Source organism: Elephantulus edwardii, unplaced genomic scaffold, assembly GCF_000299155.1.
Source record: "Elephantulus edwardii isolate Elephantulus edwardi_28Jun2011 unplaced genomic scaffold, EleEdw1.0 scaffold00007, whole genome shotgun sequence".
NCBI lineage: Eukaryota > Metazoa > Chordata > Mammalia > Macroscelidea > Macroscelididae > Elephantulus > Elephantulus edwardii.
In genome coordinates this window covers 36,566,837-36,577,905 of record NW_006399757.1, presented here as the reverse complement: position 1 = coordinate 36,577,905, position 11,069 = coordinate 36,566,837, and the positions used below count along the sequence as shown (strand labels likewise).

The 11,069-nt window shown below is 34.8% G+C and overlaps 1 protein-coding gene across 3 annotated transcripts in view; it reads right to left on the bottom strand.

Annotated features, from left to right (window-relative positions):
- EXOC6 (exocyst complex component 6) overlaps nucleotides 1–11,069 on the bottom strand; it is a 254,131-nt gene that overhangs the window by 184,243 nt on the left and 58,819 nt on the right. For all 3 annotated transcript variants that reach the window (XM_006880347.1, XM_006880346.1, XM_006880348.1), the window contains exons 2-5: nucleotides 7,230–7,401; nucleotides 5,930–5,977; nucleotides 5,747–5,837; nucleotides 2,119–2,164 (exon numbers count right to left, since the gene is read on the bottom strand). In XM_006880347.1, the coding sequence (XP_006880409.1) occupies nucleotides 2,119–2,164; nucleotides 5,747–5,837; nucleotides 5,930–5,977; nucleotides 7,230–7,401 (357 nt within the window). The remainder of the gene's footprint in view (nucleotides 1–2,118; nucleotides 2,165–5,746; nucleotides 5,838–5,929; nucleotides 5,978–7,229; nucleotides 7,402–11,069) is intronic.

Here is an 11,069-nt window from a genome sequence, read left to right as displayed (position 1 = left end):
AAATCCCTGTAAATGTTCATTAAAACTAATAAAATTTAATAATAAAAAAAAGAAAAAAAAAGACCGAGAATATAGTATCACCATCATAGTAACATGAAAACCACTAAATTACAACAAAGTGACAGATGAGTGGCAGAATTATGTCTTTAGAATTCCCAAGAGGTTCAGGAATGCCACTACTTCTGGAAGTAGGCTTAGAAATACTGGCTAAAAATCTACCTACGGAGGCATCAGAACCCAGAGTTTCTCCTCAATTTCAGGTATTCTTCCCCATCCTGAAAGATTAAAATAGCCTCAGTGGCAAGAAGCTGTGCTGCAATCCCAAAGGCACATGGTTCAAGGCCACCAGCTGCTCTTCAGAAGAAGGATAGACAATCTCCTTCTGTGCAATTAACTGCCTCTGAAAACCCACCAGAGGGTCAGCTATGGGTTGTTTCCAACTTGACAGTTCACAAAAACAACAAATCTCTAAATAGGGACACCAGACAACTGTGCTATTCTGAACATAGGAGAATTAGTTGAATCTATATTATATTTATATAGAATATGAACAATCTTAAAGGAAAGATAAAACATTAACAATGAATCAAGAACAGACTTTAAAAATCAGAGCAGAAATGAAAACAAAAAATACCAAAACACTCAGCCCTTGATGGTATGCAATGTTAACATGTCAGCAAATTAAATCAGCATCAGTTTGATTTCAGTTCAGCTGTCCTCTGTCCTTCATCAATATTAACACTTAGAGAACAAACAGGTTCATCCTGGAGAGGGTTAAACCAGGCTGTTCCTTGGAGGCAAGGATTCTGAAGCTTCATCTGACATACTCTGGACATGTTGCAAGGAGAGACCAGTCCTTGGAGAAGGACATCATGCTTGGAAGGGTGGAACAGTGCAAGAGAGGAAGACCCTCGATGAGATGGATTGATTCAGTGACTAGGGGAATGGGAGTAGGTGTGTCAGAGACAGTAAGATCAGCACAGGATAGAGCAGGCTTTAGGGCTGTTATACACAGGGTCGCTACGAGGAGGAGGTAACTTGATGGCATGTAACAACAAGAAGAAGGGTAATTACTAGGTGCCACTGAGTCAAGTATGACTCATGATGACTTTATGAACAACAGATCTGAACCCTGTCCTATCCTGTGCCATCTTCACAATGTAGTATATTCAAGCTCATTGCTGCAATCACTGTGTCAATCCATCTGGTTGAAGGTCTTCCTCTCTTTCATCATCCCTACACCTCTCCAAGCACCATGTCATTCTCCAAGGAACTGCCTCTCTTAACAACACTCCCAAAGTATGTGAGACAAAGTTTCTTCACTTTTGCACCCAAAAAGCACTGTGGCTGTACCTTCTCCAAGACATATGTTTTGTTCTTATGACAGCCCATGGGAAATAGAGTACTCTAACACCAGAGTTCAAAGGCATCAATTCTTCTGTCACTATTATTCACTGCCCAACCCTCAGATGCATAGAAAGTGACTGAAAAGATCTGACCTGAATCAGGTGTATCTTAGTTCTTGAACTGATATCACTGCTTCTCAATAATTTTGAGAGCTCCCTGACTTGCCCAGTACAATACCTCTCCTAATTTCCTGACTGCTGGTACTAAGGGTGTTGATTGTGGATCCAAGTAAGATCTCTTCTCCATCTATTTTGATACCAGCTCTAAGTCCAGTGGTGAAAATTTTTGTTTTCTGGACATGGAGATGCAATCTTATTGAAAGTTATATTCTTTGATCTTCTGAAGCAAGCCTTTCAAATCCTCCTCATTTTCAGCAAGTAAGATTGTGTCATCTGCATAATACAGGTTGTTGATGAGGCTTCCTTCGATCCTGAAGCCACTTTCTCCTTCATGGAGTCCACCTTCTCAAATAATTTGCTCAGCATACAGATTGAGTCAGTATGGCAAAAGACTAAACCCTGATGCACACCTTTAATAAATTACTAAAATTTACTTTATTTGGTTTATCCTAATAAGCAAATTCCATGAGAAAAGAATAGTTAAGGTAAAAGGAAAATATGACTATAATTTATAGTAAGTGTATCCACACTTTTAGTAAGGAAAAAAAACACCATTCTTGTTTAAAAAAAATTATAAAGGAAAGCAACTTACCTTTTTGCACTCATCTGTTCTTTTAGCTTACTGTACATTTCCAGCACTGCATTTAAAAAAATATTTAATATATTTTAGTTCTCAAAAATGAAAATATTTTAGAAATAACAATAAAACCTGGCAAAGTATATTAAAAGCTAATTCTGAGTATAAGCTCAGTATTATATAACATAAATAAAATGCGATACTTCAAGTAAATGAAATTATTTTACTTTCCCGTATATCAAACCTTACCACAGAGCCAGAACACTTGCATATTGTTACAGCCATGAACCACAATCAATATGACAGCAACTGTTATAACTAAGACATTAACCACCAAGAATCCTATATTCAGAAACCCACTAGCACCTCTTCCCTTTTAGCAGAAGTTAGTAAAATTGTACTTCAGTTGGTTTAGAGAGAAAGCTAAGTGACAGTGTGATTTAAAGATTTTGATTCAATACACCAAATAATGCCATAAGCAAAATGTTATACCAAGTCCACAAGCAAAGAAAAACTTCAAAAGCTTACAGTAGAATAACTGTATACCAAGGTTCATTGTAACATTATTCATGATAGTAAAAAAGTGTAAATATCCCAAATGCAGTACATCCATATATTGTTGTGGGCTGCTGAATGAGAAATTTACTTATAGCTGACCCTCCAGTGGGATTTAGAGGCAGTAAATCACTCGGGAGGAGACCACCCATCTTTCTCCTGCACAGCAGCTGGTGGATTTAGACCATTTGCCTTTGGGACTGCAGCTGACCTTCTTACTACTAGGCCACCAGAACTCCCTGACATGTAATGGAATAACAGTGGGATATTATTTTGCCATAAAGAGAAATTATGTTCTAATTATATATTGCAAGATGAAATAAGTCAGTTACATAGGACAAATACTATATAATTCCATGTATATAAAACAGGCAAATATATACATATCAAAGGTCATTAGTAGTTACCAGGAGTGGGAGGGAGTAAGAAAGAGGAAGCCTTAAAAATATTTTGTTGAATGAATGAATAAGTGGGACCCAAAAGAACAAATACTGTACATTCCCACATATATGAAATATAGACTAATAGGTAAATTCACAAAGACAAAAGTTTATTAGTGTTATCAGGGGATATCATGCTTGGTGAAGCAGAGGTTCAGAGAAAAACGAGGAAGACTCTAAATGAGATGCACACTGTGGCTGAACAGTGCACTCTAGTATGACCATGATTATGAGAATGATATGGAGACGAGGCAATGAATCATTTTAAGGTCACTATAAGTTGGGATTGACTCAATGGCCCCAGTAAATAATTAGGGGTTGAAGGGTGAAGAGGATGGGAAATTAGTGCTTACGGAATGCTCAGTTCTGTTTGAGGTGTTGAAAATGGATAGTGATAACAGTAGCTTATAGTACAGAATCAATTACGTCAAAAGGCATCAAAAGGAACTAAACCTGTTGGAGGATCTAATTTATAAGTTTTACCCTTTTATCAAAGGCCTAGAAATAAAAGTATTCGATAAAATTGTTATTGGGCTTCAGAAAAATAACATAATTGTTTTAACCACAAAAAAATAGCATTAATCCTTAAAAGAATTAAATAATAAAAGTGAGTAGTAAATTATTAATGGGTTATCAACTAACATTTTCCCAGGCCACAGAGATCAACAAGAATTTTTTCCCAGGCTTTATTTAGTTGCATGTGCTACTCCTCAAGTCACTCCAAGTTTACAAAAGACACAGTTTACTCATCCAAAAATGATAAAAATTTCAACCTGCCCCAATTTTCTGGCCTCACAGGACCCTACACCTACCTCTACTATATCCCCTATATTGCAATACAGTATTTCTCATGTTTTCAGCCAAAGCATTAGAGTGAACACATAGCCTGGGACAGGGACTAAAACAGCTGCTCTAAGTATAAACTATCTTTGAAGTCTCCTGTTTTAGTTCAACAATACATGTACATTTCACATCTATCTCATATTATTTTTCTACAAAATAAAGCTTCTCTCAAAAACAATCAAGTAAAAAGAATACACTAGAGAGTGCACCATGTTTATGAGGTGTTATATATTCAAATTGCCAGAAAAGTACTTCCTTTAGGTTAACAGTACAACTATCTACACCACCAGAGCTCCCCTGAGGGAGTTGTGAGATACGAATGCACAATCCCACATATATTAACTAGGCAAATACATACAATTTATGTGTGTGTATTTTTATATCACCTCTAACCCAAAGCATAATTAAGCAATTACATTATAGTTAATGGCATGAGCTGGGTGTGTGCTTATTTCAATTTTATATTTCTAATCCCAACCATAGAGCCTGACGTATTTTAGAATAGACAGAGTGGCAAAAAGATAGAAGAAAAGAGGTAATTATAAATGCAGCTATTAGGAATACAATGTTCGTATGACCCCAGAGTTGCTGCTCAGCCTTGAAACAAGCAGCAGTAACAAAAGAAAAAGTCTTCTTTTTAGCTGTATTTCAAATAGCCCACCAGGGGAATACACTGAATTCAATCTTTTTTTCATTCCCTCACTACCTAAGTTTTCAGGCTTATTACACAGGGACAAAGCTTTCAAACTTAGAGGTTGTCTTCACGGTTTGTACAATGTTTCTGATTAAACACTATTCTTAACAGGTATCTTAATACTGAAACTCAATATGATATGCTAATATTCTATTAACTTTAAGCTAATATGCAAATACCTTAGGTTAATCAGATACTGAGTATAATCTCAGTGATTGTGTAATAAAGGAATGCTAGTCTCAAAAGTAAAAAACAGTAATAGTTTCTTTATTTGCTAATAAAAGGAAATAAAATTGCTGATAGTTTTAACATATAATACGCATGCTGTACTAAACTTACTTTATAAAAATATTATACAAAAATATCTCATTCTATTCCCCTAGATATGGGGGTTTAACTCCCTTCCTAAAAAGAAAAGGAAGGGGGAACGTGGGACACCGTGGAGGGTTTAGTTACTATATTAATAAAAATGACATATACCTGGCTCCTTGTGTCTGAACAGGATGCATCCAACTTAAAGTACATTAAATCCAGGTAAAGAAAATACTGGTTAGTTTCTTCAGGATTTATTTGATGTCCCAGAATATCTGAGCCCTAACAGAGAGACCAGAAACTCAGAAGTCTTAAAAGCCAGTCTTTCCAAATACAGGAGGAAAGGCAAAGAGGGAAAGGAAGACAAACAGGTACTTTGGATGTTTTCTTACCTTATCAACAAAATGAAATTATGAGGAAAGTAAAATAACGCCTAAGTCACAATGACACTAGAAGTACAAAATTGGACAAAGGAAACAATGTAATAAAAAGACATTCATCCCCATGGGCAAGCATTCTGAGAGGGGTTGTGGGGGTTGGGGGCAGTGGAGAGCAGGGACAAAGAGCCAAGTACGCAGAGATGAATGGACAAATAAAAAGGTAGAAGTTGTTCTGAGACTGATGTAATAAGATAATTAAGCAAAGAATTGATAATACAGAAAAACTATGAAAATCCAGGGCAGCAAGTGGTTGAGAGGTCATATAATCTGTAATTTCCCCAAAAAAGAATGACAATATGCCATCACTAAATTATACTTTTATCAAGTCAAGCATTATATTATAGATAAGTTTAACTCACCGGGAAGGCATAATTGCAATTTTTCTACCACCATTGTAATATTCCTCTGCTGAATTCTACAGCGAATAATATCTTCTGTTTGGATAATCACCTTAGAAAAAAGAAATGTTTCTCTTTTTAAGTGAACGGTTTGAAAGCATATATATTGGCTGTCCACAAAAAAAAAAAATTTTATTTTCTCACCTCTTTTCCAGCATCTTGAAACCTTCGGTTGGTATCAGTAACTTGCACCTTTAAAATAATTTCACCTTAGTTAGACAAATATGCATAAACTGCCCTGATGTAACTGCTCACCCTTGTAATCAGATCATGCTTCATGAGAAACTTAGAACAAAGAAATGCAAATTCAAATTAACTCTACAGCTTGAACTTGAACTTTTGATTGAAAAGGGCTTTTGTTAACTTCAATTACTTATGACAGTTCTTTTTAACAGATTCTGTGGCAAACTTCTCAAATTTACTCAGGATTTTTGAACTTTACTTGCTTCTCTAAGTCTGTCAAACAATTCAAATCACTGACCCAATTGACCACTGGTCCCTTTTTGATAACTTCAATGAGGTCTATGTGCCATTCATTGTCTGTAGGAAATGGTGATTGCATTTTATGGTAATTAAACATTCATACTTTGCTGAATGCAAACACTGGGTGGTTGATTAACATCAAACACGGAAATCTCCAATCCACAGCAACATTTTAATGCTGCAGGTGCAGGCAAAGCTCAACCTCGAATTTTCCCACATATTAAGTGACTCATTAGGTCATCATAGTAAGGAAGCACATTCTGGTTTATTAAAAATCTCATTAATTTCTGAACAAAGATGCTCAGTGACCTCATTGATGCTGTATTTGGTCCCTTGTTATCTGAATATCCTTTATATAATGGTTTTCAAATCATAACCTTAGGTGGACCAGAGCCATTCTTGCCTGCTAAGCTCTCCAAATGTAAAGAAAGATAAATAGGGCAATTCTGATAATTAAATATTTTCCTTTAGGTAGTACAAATCCAGGTCTCATGTAATAAATATTATTTCGAATGTGGTGCAGAAAATGTAACCAATTTTACTTAAGAAAATTACTGACTGCTGCAAAACTCTAAAGACAGTTTCAGTATATTGAGAACATGATAATTTAAAATACGGTTCTAAATATGTTTCGAGCATAAACTTTTATCAATATAGCACTATCCATACAAAAATTCCAAAACTGCAAAATTGGTCGTTCATTATATGCATTTTTTTAAAAAATAATTTCCCTAAATAGAAAGAAATTCTGTTTAGTGAATAAATTATATGCTTTAGGAAAGAGGAGATTATTACTGTCATTAGCATGACAAGGGCTAATAGAGCATAAAAGGCATCATCAAATACATACACATTTCTTCAAAGTAGCACACAAAATAATGTGTATATATATTTGTGCATATGCTGTATAAACTATTACTTAAGTCATGTAATGGGAATGAAAGTAAATGGAATTTCTTACCTTCAGTTTTTCTGCATCAGTCCTTACTTTAAGGAGCTCTGTAATTGCATCTACAAAACCTTGATGATGAAAGTTACACATTTTCTCAATTTCCTTGTCATGATTACGGATGCAAGCATCCAACTTTTCCATAAACTTCTTATGTGCATTTGGTTGATCATCATACACAGATCTGCATGTATATAAGAAAAAAGCTAAAATTAACTTCTGTAAGAAGGCATAATCATGAGTTCAACAGCTTTATTGAGTTCTATGAGTTCTTTTTATGAATTTGGTTTTGGAGACCTTCCAAACTGCACACCTCCAAATATTCCCTAACCCTTGAGGCTAAACATGTTTTATTTCTCTAGACGAGATATTTGCCAATCATTTTTATAACAAGTGAATTTTTACATGGAAAAAATAGATACAAACTCATAGCCACTTACAGTAATTCAATATATAATCATATAGAATCAATCTGTAGAATGATTTAAATTTTTCATGTGTATACCTTTTTAATAAGTTTCTGCTGTAAAAGCAGACAGATCAATACAGGATAGCAATTATTAATTGTTTAATTCTGTAAGAGCTAAACTAGAACTGGGATCTGTTCTTCTACCTATTCTCTTAATCACAACCATACTTACTGCTTTAAGTTCTATAACTATACTTATGTCTGCTAAATTTATATTTTTTGCTCTAGCCCCTTTCACCTGAACTTCAAGGTTATGTATATGTCTAATGGATGTCTACTGAGTCCAAATATGTGCAAAAATTAACTACTGATCTAAATATGTAAAAAAATTAATTACTGGTCTTCTTTCCCCAATATGTTCCTTCCATACACTGCCCCATCCAATCTTCCTATTGTTCAATCAAAACAAAAACTGTGACTATTTAATGATCCCCATTAAAAAAACAAGGGCTAGATCCCATGTCTCTCCTCTGCTGAAAATCCAATTTCTCTTATAGCCCAAGTTAAAGCCCTACATAATCATGTCCCTCACGGACCTCATCTCTTACTCCTCTCCACCTAATGACTCCATGCCAGCTGGCGTTCTCAAGGCTCCTTAAACACATGAGGCAAATTTTTGTTTTCTCCACCCTCTCCTGGGTCACTTTTCTCACATGTGTCTGCTGCCCTGACATCTTTTAGGTGTTTTGTTCTTTTCCTGGGGAAACCCTCCCTGGCTATTGTATCTCTATTTCTGTCTCTCTCTTTTGCTATCTGTCCCTCTTACTCTTCTCCTCCTGGCTTTATTTTTCCTTTTTATTTTCTAGAAATAAATTTATTTATCACCAGATAACTCAATATACTCATCCTTAACTTATTATCTATCTTCCCCTACAGAATGTAAGTTGCACATGGGCAGAGTTCCTCAGTTTTCTTCGTCCCTGTTGTATTCTAGACACAGGTTGTCATATAACACATTCTCAATAATTACATGAAGAGTAAATGGAAAGATGGATGAAATGTGAAAGAACATCAGCTAGTTATTCAAGTTCAGTTAAGCTGCAAGCTACTTGACTTTTCTAAATTTCCATTTCCTCAACCTCAAAATGAGAGGAAAAGATATTTTCTACATCAGAGTATTATGGTGAATAAATTAGTGAACATCTGAAAAATTCTAAGCACAAAATACATTACTTTAAAAAACATAATACTTGGTTATAATTATAATTTTAAGTATATACTAGCTACCAGTTTGATGTGCACATAAAAACACCCAAAATCATAAACACTCCAGTATAAAAATCCAAATATGTTTCTATCAAGTTGATTCCAACTCATTAATGACAATATAGGACAGAGGAGCCCAATAGGGTTTCCAAGACTGTAAATCTTTATAGAAGTAGAATGTCTCATATTTCTCCTCAGTTCAAATCATTACTCTTTTGACTTGGAGATAAACATAATCTGAACCCTAACCATTTTTCACCTACAATACATTAGAGTTAACACAGAAATAATGAAGATCAAGGTAGAAAAGTTCTAAATTCCAGGAAATAATTACATCTAAAAAAAGTACTACAGACTCAACAAGTGTCAGACTCCCAAAGTCCTCAAATGACAAGATGTTATCTTTAGAAAAAAACTCTTAAATTCTTCTGACTCTCACATTTTAGTAAACATAGCTCTTAAAACAGAATTAATTATTACATGTTGGTTTAGTCCTTCATCCTTTCTGATGAAATGTAAGGCTAACAATAACCAGGCTACAATACATATGAATGATAAAAAATATTAATTAAAAATAATAACTAGGCTAGAAATCTGCTTTTAAGGACAGCGATCAACAGTTTAAATAGAGAAAAGCATAAAAGGAAACATGTATGAAGACCCGAAAGGATCAGAAAGCAAAATAATTCTTATTCCAAAAATGTGTTGACACGATATAGACTGCAAACATCACCAATCCTCTCTCTGTGAAGGGATCTGGAGAGAAGGTGAATTAGCACCTGTCAACAATTCCCCACGGTGTACTAACTGGCCAAGAAGAGAAGTGAGGGCTACAGCTTCTGGCTTAATCATGGTGATAATAACAAACAGCCATACATCTATTATGTATTAAGTGTTTATTTCATTATCGCACTAAATATTCATCACAGTTTATGATTCAGGTTCTCTTATTATTCCAATTTACAAATACAGCTTGAATAGATGAAGATATTAGTCTCCAAAGTCACAAAAATCCAGACCAAAAACCTACCTCACTAGTGCGGAGTCAATTCTAAGTGACAGCAACCCTAGAGGATACAGAGCAGATCTGCCCCACAGAGGCAGGCCACCGACCTAGGGATAATCTTTTTCTTTCACAGGGCGGCTAGCTAACGGTTCCAAACTGCTAACCTTATGCTATCTGCTAAGCACTGTATCAGGGCTCATAAAGTAGTAAAGTCACTAAATAAACCCAGGTCTACCTGGCTCCAAAGCCAGTCCTCTTACCCATTATGTTTGATAGATTCGCTGAACTGAAAGTAGTGATAAGTAGCATGAAATGAGGAGAGGAAGTTATGGTCCTAGCAACCAACTAGATCACCTTTGAAGATCAACAATTGAGAATGACTCAATAAGGAATCCCTGATGTGCACTGTTGCATCCATCAGGTGAAATCATCCAATGGACAGAAAAGGAAGATGAGAACTGAAGCATAGCTAATCGTTAAGCAGCATTAAATCATATGGGGTCGCCGTGAGTCAGAATCAATTTGACAGCAACTAACAACAACAACAACAACAACACTAAGTTACAAACCAAAAAACAGAAAAAGTAGCAAAATACAAAGTAACTAAAGTGGAGTCCCCTTAATCATCTGATGATGTCAGATGAAATAACTCTAAGAAATTTAGTGTGGGTTTGGTGGGTTTTTATTCTCTTTGAATAATAATAATAATGCTCTTGAAATTTTTATTCTTAAGGAAGTAAATACTGTTCAGCACTATTTATTCTGAGTCCCAAATTCTTCAGCACTATTTACTCTTTGAATACTTACTCTATCAACAATCTAAATACACTGTTTTAAATTTTTTCTAAAAAAATTATTTACTTTTATAATTTTAGTGCATTTTTTATAAAATTTTTTAAAAATATTCTAAATTTTCAAGCAACTTGAAACTGTAATTAATTTTTTTTCTGTCAAAATGTACTCCAAAATTTTACAATGGCTTGAGGGAGCCTACTCACATTTCCAGAAACACATTTGATAAACCATCAACAGTAAATATTAAAAATAAATACACTTCCTTTCTTCATTCTATTTAGTTTTCCACACTAAGGCAAAAACAACAGAGAATTTGAAAATCTGTTGTCAGGTTTACGGCATTGAAACAATTCTCTTTTAGAGATAACTTCTTAAA